Genomic DNA, 15,316 nt, shown 5'->3' on the forward strand with positions numbered 1-15,316 from the left:
TGATAAATATGCCAGTGGAAATCAGGTAGGTGGAAGGGAACAATGGCAATCCTTTTATATTCCCGGAAGGTGGCCTTGGCCGCAATGGCCCTGAACCCGATTTGGTAAATCTTTCGCTCGGGCGGGGATGTCATTGATGATTGGCTGAAGTTGGACTCCACTCGGCGCAACTTTATCCGAAAACGGTTTGGCGTCAAAGAAATCGTTGGACTAAAGACCGCTGGGGTCAAAACGACATTTGGAGAAGTGTGGAGAGATGAAGAGACGATGAATAATACGCAGATTGATGAGATAAGAGCCATCGGAGAGTCCGATAGTGTAGGGTACTGCCTCAAATAGGGCACTACACCTCAGATAAGCTGCCTTGGTGATCACAAGTACAAAACGGCCGTGCATTGCATTGCATGAATCGCATGCAGCCACCTGGTTCTCGGAGAATAAACCCCACTCACAACCGAGATTGGAGAAATTTTTTGTATTGTATTCAACCCTACTAGATAAGGAAGACAATTTTGAGCAAATTCCAGCTACTCGGGTTTAATTCAAACTGTTTTACCGAAGCCAAATTTATGAGAGCCAAAATCGACAGAAGCATTGTACAGGTGGTTGGAAATTCTCTAACGCTTATCACGGATTGCCAAGAATCTCAAGTCAGAAACCATCAATCACAATCAAATGAAGCGAAGCCACATTGCCTCTAAGAAACTCCTCGCCTTTTGCTGAAGTCATTCGACTGCATCAAGTTCGGCCTTACCGCTGAAAAGATCTGCGTCTTCTGATCGGATCCATTGTGTTTTCTTGAAGAGCTTCCAAAGCAAAATAAATCCGAATAGAAGAGGGAAGCCAGTGTAGAACGTGATAAAGCCAGGCGTGCTCCATCCACCAGCAGTATAATCTAATCCATTGAAGAAGGCGATGATGCAAAGGTATCCCAAGGTGAAATATGTTGAGAATGGCTGTAGTGGGAAGCTAAAAGGCAGAGAAGATTTGTCGACGTGTTGGGCTTGGATAATCTTTTTGGTATAAATTAGATATAGTAAAACTTTAAAGTACCTCCGATCGGTAGAAGATAGGGTATTTTGATTTCAGTACTATTTCTATATGTCAGAATCCCCCTCCAAGTTTAAAATATGGTCTCCAATATAGTCTTTGTCTAAGATACCGTTGTATGGCTAGGCTACTTCAAGTTCAACCATATTTTGAACATAAGTAATTTTCATATCGTATTCATATAACATAACTTGATAATATCGGTGTCTTGATCCCAAGACACGCTATTTTGCCCTCTTAACAGATGATCTTTACTAAAACGATTTGCTATGCCTGGGCCGCACCACCAGATCGAAGAGAGCGAACTAGTATGCATAACGAATATCTGCACCATTTATACCTCCTTGGTTGATCTTGCGATTGGTATGCTGTAGCCACAATCGCAATACCCAAGCACTAGCGATTGTTGCTACGCCGAAAGCAGCATTCGATGACATGGCAGTAAGATAACGAGGGCCATCACTCTTGGGATAGAGATATGCCGTGTATATGTATGAGGCATTTGCAACCACGTTGATGAACGACAAAGAAGCAGCTTTCTTTTCAGGAGTTTGGCCCAGTGTTGCAGAGACCCATCCCAAAATGACCGAGTTGACTGCATAAGCACCGCTAGCGAATAGGAAACAAGCAACGTATCTTGCTCCAACATTCAGAGTCGTGCATGAGATGATGTAACCCACAACCGCTAGACCCATAGAGATGGTGATGTGCCAAGTTCGCTCGTTGTACCGACCGGAAGTTATTCCAACCACAACACAGCAGATGCCGGAGAAAACGTAGGGAGGGCAAGTCAAAACGAGAGTGATGGTGTTATTGAATCCCAAACTTCCGACCACAGTGGGGAAAAAGTTGTTGAAGCCACAGGCACTAAGGTGCATGTTTTGCATGAAGGCTAGTAGGAAAAGGCGTGGGTCACACATGGCTTGCTTCAGGCCAGCAAGCGCACCCTTAGACTCTTCACCTCCGACAGTGTCTTTTTGGATGCGATCGTGGGCAAGTTGTCGCTCTTCGGGTGTGAGCCATCGTGTATTCAAAGGATGATCGGGAAGCATGAAGATTCCAAGGCCTGCGACACCAAACGTAACTGCACCCTCGATGATAAAGAGCCATTGCCATCCCTTGAGACCAAGATGATGATCTAAAGTAGCAAACGTAGCGGCCGCAATGAGACCAGCAACTGCAGTCGCGACAATGTTACCGGAGTATAGAATGGAGATGCGGAAAGCAATCTCTTTTCGTGTATAGAACAGCGATAGAAGAAAGAGTGCTCCGGGATAGAATGGGGCTTCGGTGATACCCAGAAAGAAACGGACAGCAACGAGACCCCTATAGCTCTTGGTCAAGGCCGTACAAGCTGATACAACCGCCCAGCTTGCCATACAGATACTCATATAGAGAGAAGGTCTGATCTTCTTCGATGACATGAGCATGTTGGACGGGATTTGCATCAACAAATAGCTATGATAAGGACCTGCATTAGTTTCCAGTGTTCCTCTTTTGGCGTAAGGAGCTTTCTAGCTTACCCGACAAACAAAATTGAGATGCAGGTGTTGTATTGGGTGCCCACTAATCCGAGATCCTCTTCGATCCCGTCGAGCCGTGCGTTTGCAATGGCGTTGCGATCAATCTAATTTTGACATTAGAATAAATTTCAGTGTACACGAACCTATCTTTGTCACTCACATAGTTCAGGAAGTACATGGCCCACATGATAGGCATGATTCTCATGTCCAACTTGCGCACAAGGGCAATCTCCCTGGCATCAGTCTTGGCTGTCGCGCCAGAGTAGTCTCCCTTCTCATCCGCCAACTTGAGTGAGTTGGCATACTCGATTTGGGTATCTCCAGATTCCTTTTTGAGGCCAGAATCCGAAGGGACAATTTTATTCGAAGTTGTCATATCGTCGAGTTGAAGCCGTTGGCTTCTTGATTTCAAAAAGTACACAGAATTGTTGATGGGCTCGAGAAAAACGGTCCTTTCACAGAGATTGACAAATATCCCACCCGCGAGGGAAGCACAAACTTATAGCCCATGATTCTTGCCCAGGACGGACTAAGAAGAGCCCGCCTTGTTCCAGATCACACATCTCGACTGCGGCTAGAGGAAGATTAGTTGACAGTCCCGGCTTTTAGTCCGGAAGCAGCCAAGACTTTCCGCGATGCCAAGAATACCAGTAAAGCCACGAGAGTGCACATACCCCAGGTTTCCGCTAATCAAACCGAACCCCAGATTTCCCCGCGTTGTCACTGGGTCAGAATGCGGGGAGCATAAAATTAGAGCCTATTGACGGCCAATAAGCACAAGGTGAAACTTCAAGCCAAATCAGCCACTTCTCCTCCAATGGGATTAGTGTCGGCTCTATGACCCTGGCGGACTATCAAAATACCGTTAGTGTGAGCAATAACGGCATTGTTTAAGTCCGGGCTCGAGTTAAGAAGAATTATTATGAAACGTACAATTCGTGCGTCCTCCGCGTTTGGCTTTGACAATAATGGAAAGTCGAAGGTGTCATTATTTCTCTAAAGAATTTCATGGTCTCGTAGTTTAAGAGCTATCCACTGGAATTTTGGCAAAGAAAGATTCAGCTATACATTCTGGCCTGATACAGGAACTATTGAGGGCATGAAAAGATAGAACTTATCGCCAATAATTAGATCGATGTCAAGAGGAAATTTCGACTCCTAAACCAAGTCGATTGGCCGTTTCAAGTTCGACGTTACATTATATTTATTGCATTTAATTCACGTAGTGGAGATATACTCTTCCAGGGCGTAAAATTATGGCGCAGATGATCCGGTCCAACTTTCAGCCTCATTAACCTTTCCCGATCTCAAGTCGAAAAAAAATACCCCTGGAAATGGCCCCTTGGAAATACAGAAGAACGGAATCCCAAAAGACTTTGGAAAAAAAAAAGCAGAAGTGGGGCTATCCACAATTACAATCAATCACAATAGAAAAGTTAGGAAAAAAAAACAATAAAAGGGAAAAAATTACATACAACAGCAGGGATTCGCATGTGGTCACCCACCATACTACTAACCTGCCGGCGTGTGGCTTAAGTACGGCTGAGCGGACGGGAAGCCCTGTTCTCCACACCCTATGGTCGTATGTACCAGGTTTTGCTTAGAATAGAAACATGAAGCACATAACAGGGGTAAGCTGCCGCTTTAGCGTCGTGCGAATCGGGTGAGTAAACAGGGTGAGAGTCTAAGTCCTGGAGGGTGTATCACTAGTAAACCAATATCAATAAGAGTAGTACGATAAGTGGGCCTGCGCAAGACTTTTGAAATGAACCTCCGTACAAGTTGAAATATTGACAGCTAGGGTATAATAACATCTCCGATTCGAATCCAAATGAGGTCTAAAATAACAAGTACCTATTCGGCAAAGACAGTGTCATCCTTGCAGCCCACAGCATCCTTGGCCGCATCAGCCGTCACGTAGGCAGCAAAGATCGACTTGTAGAACATATTCGCATAGCAGGCGTCGTTATATTTTCTTTTCCAAGTCCTTCTCACCAGACCTGTCTCCCTTAAGCATACAGGTCCTACTGGAAATGGTACCACCGACGGTCTCGCAAGCCTTGATTTGCTTGGGGTCGCTGGGCTGGTAGCGCCCGTTTTGCGGGACGCAGTTTGCAGTGTAGTACTACGCAGGGTTTTCGGTTCCCGGGCTACAGACTAGGTTGTAATCGCCACCGACCTGCTGGATCGTCCAAGTACCATCCATACAGTTGGCATTGCACTCGGTGTTTGTGTGGCAGTTTGTGCCGGCAGCGTACTGTTCTGCCATAGTGGCAGCTGCGAAGAGAGAGATGATGGCTCCGAAAAACTTCATGGTGAATGTTATGGGCTTGAAAGAGTGGTTAATTTTGTTTCTGGTGGAAGGGGATTCGTATGCATACCTTTAATGTAAGGGTTTGTTAAATTTCGGGTGTGAGTCTCTAGAGAAATGCTTGATAGTTGGCAGTATGAGAATATCAGTTGTCTTTATGTAGACTTCGTTCAGAGGCATGAGGGATTTCATCATTGATCCCATAAACGAGTTGTTTTTCACAAGGTGTATCATTGCCTCTTTAGACTTCCTCAGATGATACTTTTGGATCTTCCGAGGCAATATACCAGATCTGTGGGCACACCCTTAGATCTTCGTTGTAAGAGCTTGGTAGATCTTTAGAAAAACTACTCCATATTAGATCTTCTATGGGCATTGTAAATCATTAGGTCCACTATCGGATGCTCGTATAGACATTGTAGATTCATGCCCAGATGGGAACACTAGCTAGTTATTAGAATCTTATGCGAGAGCGTGCTTACTCATCAAACAAATATCCATGGACGAGCACATGTTGTCAAGGATACGATAATCGATAGATGAAAACAACCGATGAAACAACCCGACAAAGTAACCAAGGCACCGAGTAGCTTGCTGGCGTTCCTTGCTCAAAAAGGTGTACCCAGGAGTGTGTCTCCTTCAGCCAGCCACTGAACGATACCATCCATCCAAACGAAATACATCCGAGCTTCAAGTTGCATATTCCCCACTGCACTGTCAGACAAGTGATTTAACTGACACTAAATATTTAGCTCTCAGCCCTGGAGACCGAGAGGAAATTTTAATCAGTGCCTACTATCTAACTGAATACTTCAAAAAAATTATTTACTTTTATAAAATGGTCCCAAGGTTACCTAGGGGTATCGCATATTACTATTAGGAGCATCTGCCGAGTTACCAGTCGAGTTGAGATGTAGTCTCCTGAAGGCAGAAAGCCAGTCGGCGTTATCGGCAATAGTTTGGTCCCAGGCATCTTCGGTATGGAAGAGCACCTTTCTTGCCTCCTTCTGAAACATTTCATCTGTTGGGATGACGCCGAGTTCCATCTGCTTCCGCCCATATTGGCTTAGATGGCGTGTAAACACATCCAAGAATCCCGGGAGTTGCGGCATTGTTTGGTCATCATCTGCGGGAGAGGGTTCTGGGTTTGGGCGATCAGGATTTCCAGCATTTTCATTGGTCATATTGGTCTTTGACATTAGCAGGGAATACTGATCGCGAACGTCCTTGCTTGTTGCAGAGAATGGGACGATACACTCTGATTCCCAACCAAGAAGATAAGGTGGATACGCGTTTTGAAGCTTTGCTGTGATGTGTGGGGCAAAATCATGGTCCCCCTTCCAATCTTTCATTGTAGATCCGTTGCGGAAGTGCTTAGCCAGGTGCGAGACGCGATCGTCCCAATTATCCAGAATCTCGTCACAAAATCCACATCTTGACGTGAAAATTTTCATTTCTTTCTTCCAGTCGTCTAGGGGTGGTGGGTTGTGTACTTGATGTACATGGCGAAGATGCTGGACCAGATGGTCTTTTCTATGGAATGAACGCAGTTCATTGGATAAATCTTTGCAGGCGTCATAGTTGTGCATTGAGAGGTGTTCTTGTGATGGCTCTGACACATTGCAGAAGGAACAGAGCATCTTTCCTGTGATTGAGGAGAGGACTGATGGCCCGAGTGGTGCGCAATACCATGCTTCTAGATTCAGATGTAGCGATTTTTCATGTCGAACCCATTCGTATTTGGTCCCAAAGCGATCGCAGCAGAAAGTGCAACAGAATATTCGAGGCTTGCCGTTATTAGACTGAGATTTGGTCGCTTGCCCTTTTGGTCGACGTTTGCGTGTACGTGATATTTGGGCCCCGGATGACCATGCTGAATCTGCAGATGACACACTGGATTCGCGGCTTGTGTTAGAATATGAGCGACGAGATCGAGAAGGGGTTTTTCGACGGCCGCGATATGGTTGATCGGTGCGATAAGGTGCTGGTGTTTCTTGCATCGCATCCATTATGGCTGTAACTGAGACCGGTTCGTCTTCGAGCCGAAATTTCTGCCATCGTTGCATTGGGTCCAATTCGCCTGTATTCAAATTTTGTAACGGGGTGTTTTTCACCTCTAAACTTGACGCAAAATACCGACTCCTTCGTCGAGGAAGACCGAATTGATTGCTGGGGATTTGAGGGAGTGCCTTCTGAAGATTGGTATCGCCTGTGGACGGCATGCTAGTAGCTGTGACGCCGGATGCAGTGCCTATCTGGGCCTTACTTTCAACCGGAGGGAAATCATCCGCCAAGAGTGGCGAATTGAATAAGTCTGAAAAGCCTTCGACAGATGATGCGGCCGAAAAGTTACCGATTGCCGGTTCCTCTTCATAGCTCAGTGGTGCCGGTGCAGGCACATTGTAAAAATCGATATTCCATAGCCCGCTGTCTTCTAAGGCTTGATTATAAAATATATTGGTATCAAAAGTAGCGTCATTTGTCGCAAAGTCTATTGGTAGTATCGGTATTTCCGTACTCTCGTCATTGGGGCAATGATAAAAATTGCCTGGGATTTGAGTTTGAGTATATGCAGAATCAAGAAAGTTTGGGTCAAAATTGTCTTGATTGTGGGTCATATTGTAGTTATGTATTGCAACGCGCACATGTTCATTTGACAACTTGGGGGGTTGAAAGCCGCCTCCACCTGAACATATCAAGGGACTCGGAAAATGTCTTGATCCGTGTACCACGTGATATACTGACAATCGATGACTAATAGTCACCATCGATGTCATATATTGATGCCTTAAGTATAAGGCTTAAAAACATGACACAAGTGAATAGTAGCTAATTTGGCAGTTTCCAACCATTACGAAAAAGTAATCCCTGGTTTGTAATTTAGCAGAAGACTCCAGTGAGATCAGTTGGTATAAAATACCACCATCGCAAACAAAGATTGACCAGTAATATCTCTAGATTGGGGACCTAGGATAGCCGACCATGGCTATCTCAAATGACAGTCGAGGAATATCCTGGAAACTTTCTGCTATTGTTCGAAAAAATTAAAATGAAAATACATTATATCTGAGAAAATTGGAAATGAGATCAATTTCAAAACTGCCGTGTCACTGCCTAATGAAGCGATCTGAATCACTTTGCCACCGATACAAAATCTTGAAGGAAATTCCAAATTGTTTTCTCTCTCCAATTTCTTCTTTTCCACTCGTTAGCCGATAAGGGGAATAAGTCCACATTTCCCAACAGACTGGGGTCATGAGCATATATGAACCAGATGTTACTTTCCGCATCAGCTTCCTGTGCTTTCTCAATAGTGTCCATTGCCTGTTTTATATCCAAGCCCATGTTCGGTCTGAAGAATGGCTTTTCTATAGAACCGGTCCGCTGTGTTAGCAATTCCTGAAAGGCAATAGCGCCAGGGCATGGAAATGAAGTTGATATAGTTGAGCTTAGTTGGAAATCCTCAGGAATTCGCATGTACTTCGAAGGCCTGATTTCTCCGCCATGGTGGCAAAGATCTCCTCCCATAAATATGAATGTGTTTGGATTAGTTGTTGTACGTGCCAATGCACCAAGATGACCGACTGTGTGACCGGGAGTGTTGATGATATAGAACGAACCATCGCCAAAGAAATCGTATCCTTGGAATTGGCCAACTTGGACCGGATCTTGAAAATCAATCTCGCGTAGATTCCGTCCACTTTCGTATAATTGAGGTCAGCCGAAGGACAAACTTATTATGCTGAATAACTACTTGGATAAACCCCCAAAGAGAGACTTACGCAAAGTCACTCAGGCGGACACATGAATCTGGCTTCGCTGGATATCCAGGAAGAAACTCAGTCTTGAAACCAGGCCCAACAACTAGCTCAGTGGAGCCAGGAAATTTCGAGGGATCCCCAATATGGTCCCAGTGCCAGTGGCTGTCGCAAAGAATTGTCAGTCTCTTGTTGACATTTATTGAAAATTTTTAATGAAGGAAAGAGAATTTTAGTTTCGTACCTCCAAATGATACTTGAGATTTCGCTTGCGGCAATTCCGCCTTTCTCAAGAATTTCGATCACCTCTTCCTCAACTTCAATTTTCCATCCACTTTCTTTGAGGCGTTCAGCGACTACTGGTGCAAATTTGTGCCAGTCTCGAGGAACACCAAGGTCATAGAGAACTTTCTGACCCGATGGATGCTCGATCAAGAACGACCAGGAAGGCAAAATGGGCATGTGTTTCATAGATTCCATGGGAGGCTCCATTAGAAATTCCACCGCTATATTGCCAATTCGGGTGGTAGAGTCGAGTATGCGAACCTGGACGCTCTGCGAGCCCGGAGGCACATTGAAGACGGTGGATTGGTGTGACATGATTAGATAGACCTCTGAATCTCGATGCAGAGTCCCTCTGAATGTTATTTAAGCTTAAAAATAGCACCTGGGGGTATTCTATCCATACAGGGGTGAGGATTTGCAGATGCCGAGAGCCGATAGATAGTGGAGAAATGACTGGGGTAACCGAAATGCGGGGGAACTCTGACGGCAGTCAAGAGGCACTTGTTGCCATCACGAAACCCTCTGTCCTACCCGATTCAAGAATAATTATATTTACGGTTGCAATCATGCCATATTTATTTGTGCGATGGCGTGCAGGCCTAGTGTGTGTTCAATGTCATACGCGAAAGGTAAGCGAGATAACGGAAACCCGATACAGAAGGCTTGTCAGCTGAGTGAATCGATAGATCAGATTTGATTTGAAACAGCGGCAGCTAGGATATGTTTTAATTGCATAAAGACAAGTACAGAGTGTCGGCGAGTGTCTAACTGGGCAAGCAAACAGAAAATCCTAACTCCAATGAAACAAAGCAAACGTAGAGGGTTACGTAGAGAGGCACAGCACAAACAGCCCGCTGGAATATCCAATACCAACACCAACAGACGAGTACCGGAACCGAGAGAAATTCAAGTGAAAAAGCTCTGCATAATTTTAGGGAAATTATCAGACGCGCAATATAGATCATCCCAAATATTGTGCCCCAGGGTATTGAATTGATTTCGGGAGAGATCATTGAATTAGATGCGATCATTTGCGCAACAGGATTCGACGTCTCATTTTGCCCGCACTTCCCAATTGTGGGGAGGGATGGTTGCAATTTTCAAGATAGATGGAACAAGGAGCTCCCCGCTGCGTACGTGTCTTGTGCCGTGGCGGACATGCCCAACTATTTTGTGCTCGTGGGTCCAAACGCGCCGATCAGTCATGGAAGCGTTCTTACAATCGCTGAACAGGTTGCGAGGTACATTATACGAATGCCGAAAAAATGTCAAGTTGAAGATATCAAATCTTTGACTATCCGCACGGAAGCGGTTCAAGAATTTACCCAACATACGCACAGATTCCTCCCACGGACGATCTGGACAGCAGCCTGTCGTTGGTGGTATAAGAATGGTACCATTAATGGTCCCATCACAGCTTTGCATTCCGGCAGCCGCATTCACTGGTTTCATATGATGGAGATATTTCGCCCAGATGACTATGAGTTTGAATATCAGTGTGTGGGAAATAGGTTTCAATTCCTCGGAAACGGCTTTTATTTTCGAGAGAGCGCAGAAAATCCAACATGGTACTTGGAACAGCTTGATAGCTTTTCAGACATTTGATTCCCTCCTTGTTTTACAGTGTCCTCTAAAAGGAAGCATCTATTCTTCGATTTGCTCGGGAATCTGAATCGCGATTCAAGGGAAACAAGTCGGAGTATTTTATCAGAAATAAGAGAGATTACTTGACCTACTGGTCTTGTAGAGGCTTTTTTTTGTATTTCTTGGTCTACTCAAGTGACACATGTTAGGTTTCAGTAATACCGGCGGGTTTCCAGTTCAAGTTCCACACTGCAAGTCAGCACAGCCTTGCATGAGGGTCAAGGAGTAGGCTTTTTACTCACCAATAATGACCAGTTTATTCACCAATGAAAGATATTCAATATTTCTCGTGCTAGTAGAAGTTCCGTAGGCCAAAAGTAAATTCCTGAATACAGAATTTTAATATACAAAATACTTTCTTCTATATACAGGCCCAACCTGCCTTGAAGTTTTCATCCTTCAAAGTCTAAGCAATTCAGGTCCGAAAGTCTCGCCTTTTATTTCCCACCATGTAACAAAGAAATGTCGCCCTGGGCAGTTCCAAGAGAAGTCTCAAACTGAAGCTTCCACCATTCGACAGTTTCACGATCCTCCATGAAAGTGGAGAATTGGGTCAGAGCCGTGGAGGGGTGATCCCAAACACTTCCTGCTGTAGACGACAAGTCCTTTCGAACTAGGTAGCTGCCATTGAAGTTCTTCTGGTAGTCGTCACTTAGCAGCCAGCTCATAAACAGCTTGGCACTTTCGGGACGAGGGGTTGAAGCAAAGATAGCACCGGTCTGAGGCCAATACATGATAGGGTCCTTGGGATCGATGCTGCCAAGGTTGCCGTCGGGCGAGGTGGTAAAGGACAAAGACCGAGTTGAATTCCTTTGCTCAATTTCGGCTGCTGGCTCACCGGTACCACGGACCCATTTCACATCCTGTTCGAGAAGGGCATCGAACCAATCCCAACCGTATTGGTTGATGATAACAGAGAAAAGATAGAGCACAGCGTCGTCGTCGTTGGGGTAAGTCAGGACGAGCTTACTCTTCCACTCTGGGCGAGTGAATTCCTTCCAGGTTGACGGGACATTGGATTTCTTGAGGAGTTTCTGGTTGTAGACGAGACTGCCGAAGTTGTCTAAAACAATTAGTGGTTAGCAATTGAAGAATAAAATATTATGTGAGCCATCCAGGGCTGGCTTACAGATAAAGGTCGGCACAAACGCGCCATCAGGATCTCTGATAGTTGACCATATATCCTCCCAGTGTGCGGGTTTATAGGGGTACAATCTACCATCCCTCTTCCAACGAGTATAGTCGTGGACAGTTTGCAAAACTGCAATATCAGCGCCAGCAGATCCGGTACGTTGAAACTGGCGATTGACACGGCTATCGTGATACTTTGATACATCGACGGTGAGGTTCAGCTCAATCTCTGGGAAACGGGCTTTCCATGCATCGATTGTGGATTGGCCCTGGTTCACAGCTATATCATGTTAGCTTTGCTTCTCTATAAGTATACTTTAACACGCACCATCTCCTCCCCAAAGAACAACGAGGCTACCGTGTTCTTTCTTGGCAGCAGCGTAAATTTGGTCCAGTGAACGATTTTCGACGGCAGGGGAGTGCCCTGGGAAAGAATTCCATTCTGGCAATACTGCGGCAGCCAGGCCGAGGAAGCCCAAAAGAGAGATTGCGGTTTTCATAGTAAGCAAAAGTACAAGTTCCTGCAGGTAGATAAAACAGCCGGATGATGTGCTGAGCTAACCGGACTTCAAACGACAGGTCCAGGAGAATTATAAAGAAGAATAACAACGGTACATTTCCGCGCCGATGACCAACCTCCTTACTGCCCGAAACCATAGTCCTGGTAAGGGAAGTAGATCTTTACCCAATCAAATTAAGATAAGTTGTGGAAGTATGGTGCGATCCGAGACATAGACCCACTCTGACTAGGCTGCAAAACTTTGATACCCTGCAGGAACAGCCTCGTGAAACGAGCTTAATCTAAGTTTACTTTTCCATGGTCCGGCTTTTTGTCATGGTGCAGAAATGCTGAGCAATATGATCTGAGTTTCTGACAAACACTTCTGAGGTACCCGGGACCAGCTAGATGGCGCCCGCTATTCCCACACTCTCGATTTTTTTTATCTATGTTCAAAACTACATGCTCGTTTCGATAAATTCGGCATCTTTTTACTCGGGGTCATATGATGATCCACCCTGAGATTTGCCGGGTCTAGTAGATAGCAACATAGCCACAGTTAACTACATATGGTTACTATTCTTGGGGCTGTTAGTAATATTATGCTCGTAGTTACTATAATTGAGTTCAAGGCTCACTATCATCCAAAGAAGGTATACTACACGAGGGCTAAGCTGGAGGATCCAATGTCATTCTTAGTTAGTGGTAGTAGTCAAAGCTCACTCTCGTAATATCTTTCTTATGCCACCCGGATGAACGGTGTGAAACCCTCTCTTGAGAGAACAATCATGATATCTTACCAAAGTTGCATTCAGATTGGAGTATCAACTGTGATGGGGGAGTGCCTGAGAGCGTATGAGCCTTAGAGATGAGAGGTCAGGAGAATAATGCGGAATCCTGAAGAAGCATTGTGCAGCCTTCCAATTTCCCATGCGATTGATACCTAAATCACCGCATATTTGAATAATACTTGATAGCCCAGACAGGGTGCCCAGCTTCAATAACTATATCTGAAGGAGTGCAGATTGTTATTCAATTATATTGTAAAAATAAAACGTTGCTCTAAGACGAACATAATGATCACAATCTCAAGCCGTATACAAGTCCTTGTTTGATGTTATGCCTCAGGCACCCAGGCCGTCGTGCCTTCCTTACAGGTAGGTAGTTAGTAGTAGCTTCACTCTCTGCCCATGACCAACATCACCACTTTCTCATTGATCACCTCCAGCCTGAGGCAGTTCCTCCAAAGCATCAGCAGTTTGCCGGCGCTTTCCCTGGGTCCCGAGGTCCTAGATACCTAGACTTCCAAAGGTTCGCTCTCTCTTCCATCCAATGCACACTGATCTATGTTTCTCTCCTCTCACCCATACTATCCTCCAAAAGTTTACGCCTCGGCGACCTTGTGCGCTTACCAGGGCACAAAGCGGACAAAAATACCTAAAGTGAATCCAAAAACCCCCACCACTAAGGACCTCTCCATCTGCAACATGGCGCTCGTGTCCATTCCCGCCGAAATACAACTGCGGATAATATCCCACGCCACCTCGATTCGCGATCTGGCTGCCGTATCACAGAAATGTCGGTTGCTACATTCCCTGTGTGACATGAAGACGCGCAGGCGGTTTAACGGATACGCGTCTATCCCAGGGACGGCAGCATCAACCGGACTTTTGACCTCTTGGTGGAGATCCTCAAGCGACCCAGTTTGGGAAAGTATGTGCGAGAACTTGAACAGTACTCGAGTACTGGCTACTCCACTGGCCCTCCCTACGTCGAGATAGAAGAGCAGCGAGATCTCAAAACGTGTGACATAGATCTCCTTCGGGCGGCTGTGAAAAGGGCCGGCTGTGTCGACTCCCAAGAAACCGCCGTGCTCATATCAGACACCAGAAGCTTCAAGACTTCAATCAATGGTCAGATTGAATGGAGGAGCTATTCCGCCCTGAATCGACGATACATCTTCATTGCGTAAGCATTGACCGCGATTCTCATCGTGGTATCGACTAACCTGCAGTCCCTAGCAATGGCACAGCCTTTCGATGACGTTGAGCCCTCAAGTTCGAAGTATGGTCATTATCCCCTCGATCAATTCCTCCGTCGGGCCAATTCGAACGTGGCCAATATTCCCTATCTCCTGAACCTTCGCAAGGTTTACATTTTTGTCGATAATCTAGAACGGCCTTACGAATACGACGACCACTTTGACTATGTTGACGTCGACTTCGTAGCCTGTGTTGCACTCTTCAACCACCTCACATCTATTGAATCAATTGACACCGATGCTCTCATCCGAGACTCCGGGTTAAAGAGCATCTCGCGCCTAAAGCCCAGATCATCCAATATCACCGGGTTTCATCTCAACCACTGCTGTCTCCCTACAATGTATCATGTCTACCTGATCCAATGCTGCAGGAAGCTGCGAGAATTCCGGTACAACATCGGGGGTCGTCGACCTTTTGTGGACCCAAATACTCCCGATATGGTGTATAACATATTCGATGGCACAGCCTTCATGAAGTCAATATTCCCACACAAAGACAAGCTGGAAGTCCTAGACTTCGACGTCTCGAAAGATATTGACTTTTCAAGCTACGATGCGTGAGGTCGGGTCAATGGAGAAATAGATCCTTGGGCAACAGCGGGAATCTATAGTGATGATGATGATGATGATGATGATGATGATGATGATGATGGTCATCATGAGCGGCGATTCCACCGGTCCTTTCTCAGAAACGACCGGTCATTGAAAGACTTCCGCGCCTTGAAGCGATTGAGTGTCGGGATCGAGTTTTTGCCGCACTTCGCTTTCGGATTCAAGAATATCTACGGACGAGAGAAATCTGTCACGCTGTCGTAGTGTATCCCTGAGAGTTTAGAATACCTCTGTATTCGAGGTTACCGAAAGGGGGAGTACGAGGTGCGGGATACACATATTGATTCTCTGGTGGCGCTCTTTAACTCAGGCCTGTCGGGGATCAAGAAAATTCCGGGGATTGAAGAAGAAATTCCCCATTCCGATCATTCTCGTGATCCCGAGAGACAGTACTTGAGTAGGTATGGCTGCTACCAGGGTGAGCATGCCCCCTTAGGGAGTTTGCAAGATGATGGGCATGGT

General features: G+C 45.6%; 7 protein-coding genes across 7 annotated transcripts; 1 reads left to right on the plus strand and 6 right to left on the minus strand.

Moving 5' to 3' along the window:
• Positions 1-725: 725 nt before the first annotated feature.
• Positions 726-1,196, minus strand: N7533_007629 (amino acid permease/ SLC12A domain-containing protein; the record flags this gene model as incomplete). Its single annotated transcript, XM_057104279.1, has 2 exons — positions 726-1,013; positions 1,182-1,196. 2 exons carry the CDS (start codon positions 1,194-1,196, stop codon positions 726-728), a joined length of 303 nt encoding a protein of 100 aa, XP_056959236.1.
• A 159-nt stretch (positions 1,197-1,355) lies between these two features.
• N7533_007630 (uncharacterized protein) lies at positions 1,356-2,949 on the minus strand (the record flags this gene model as incomplete). Its single annotated transcript, XM_057104280.1, has 3 exons — positions 1,356-2,508; positions 2,574-2,677; positions 2,734-2,949. The coding sequence occupies 3 exons, from the start codon at positions 2,947-2,949 to the stop codon at positions 1,356-1,358; spliced, it is 1,473 nt and encodes a 490-aa protein (XP_056959237.1).
• Positions 2,950-4,427: 1,478 nt separating this feature from the next.
• N7533_007631 (uncharacterized protein) lies at positions 4,428-4,887 on the minus strand (the record flags this gene model as incomplete). Its single annotated transcript, XM_057104281.1, has 3 exons — positions 4,428-4,573; positions 4,614-4,698; positions 4,753-4,887. The coding sequence occupies 3 exons, from the start codon at positions 4,885-4,887 to the stop codon at positions 4,428-4,430; spliced, it is 366 nt and encodes a 121-aa protein (XP_056959238.1).
• An 851-nt stretch (positions 4,888-5,738) lies between these two features.
• Positions 5,739-7,502, minus strand: N7533_007632 (uncharacterized protein; the record flags this gene model as incomplete). The annotated part of the gene is made up of 1 exon (XM_057104282.1): positions 5,739-7,502. One exon carries the CDS (start codon positions 7,500-7,502, stop codon positions 5,739-5,741), a length of 1,764 nt encoding a protein of 587 aa, XP_056959239.1.
• Positions 7,503-8,662: 1,160 nt separating this feature from the next.
• Positions 8,663-9,242, minus strand: N7533_007633 (uncharacterized protein; the record flags this gene model as incomplete). Its single annotated transcript, XM_057104283.1, has 2 exons — positions 8,663-8,807; positions 8,887-9,242. 2 exons carry the CDS (start codon positions 9,240-9,242, stop codon positions 8,663-8,665), a joined length of 501 nt encoding a protein of 166 aa, XP_056959240.1.
• Positions 9,243-11,008: 1,766 nt separating this feature from the next.
• N7533_007634 (ABC transporter substrate-binding protein) lies at positions 11,009-12,202 on the minus strand (the record flags this gene model as incomplete). The annotated part of the gene is made up of 3 exons (XM_057104284.1): positions 11,009-11,634; positions 11,701-11,982; positions 12,031-12,202. 3 exons carry the CDS (start codon positions 12,200-12,202, stop codon positions 11,009-11,011), a joined length of 1,080 nt encoding a protein of 359 aa, XP_056959241.1.
• Positions 12,203-13,688: 1,486 nt separating this feature from the next.
• N7533_007635 (uncharacterized protein) lies at positions 13,689-15,058 on the plus strand (the record flags this gene model as incomplete). The annotated part of the gene is made up of 4 exons (XM_057104285.1): positions 13,689-13,798; positions 13,849-14,114; positions 14,223-14,799; positions 14,854-15,058. 4 exons carry the CDS (start codon positions 13,689-13,691, stop codon positions 15,056-15,058), a joined length of 1,158 nt encoding a protein of 385 aa, XP_056959242.1.
• Between the last annotated feature and the right edge of the window lie 258 nt (positions 15,059-15,316).

This window comes from Penicillium manginii, assembly GCF_028828005.1.
Source record: "Penicillium manginii strain IBT 31320 chromosome Unknown utg000005l:1.0-5665137.0:1.0-5668048.0, whole genome shotgun sequence".
Classification (NCBI taxonomy): Eukaryota; Fungi; Ascomycota; class Eurotiomycetes; order Eurotiales; family Aspergillaceae; genus Penicillium; species Penicillium manginii.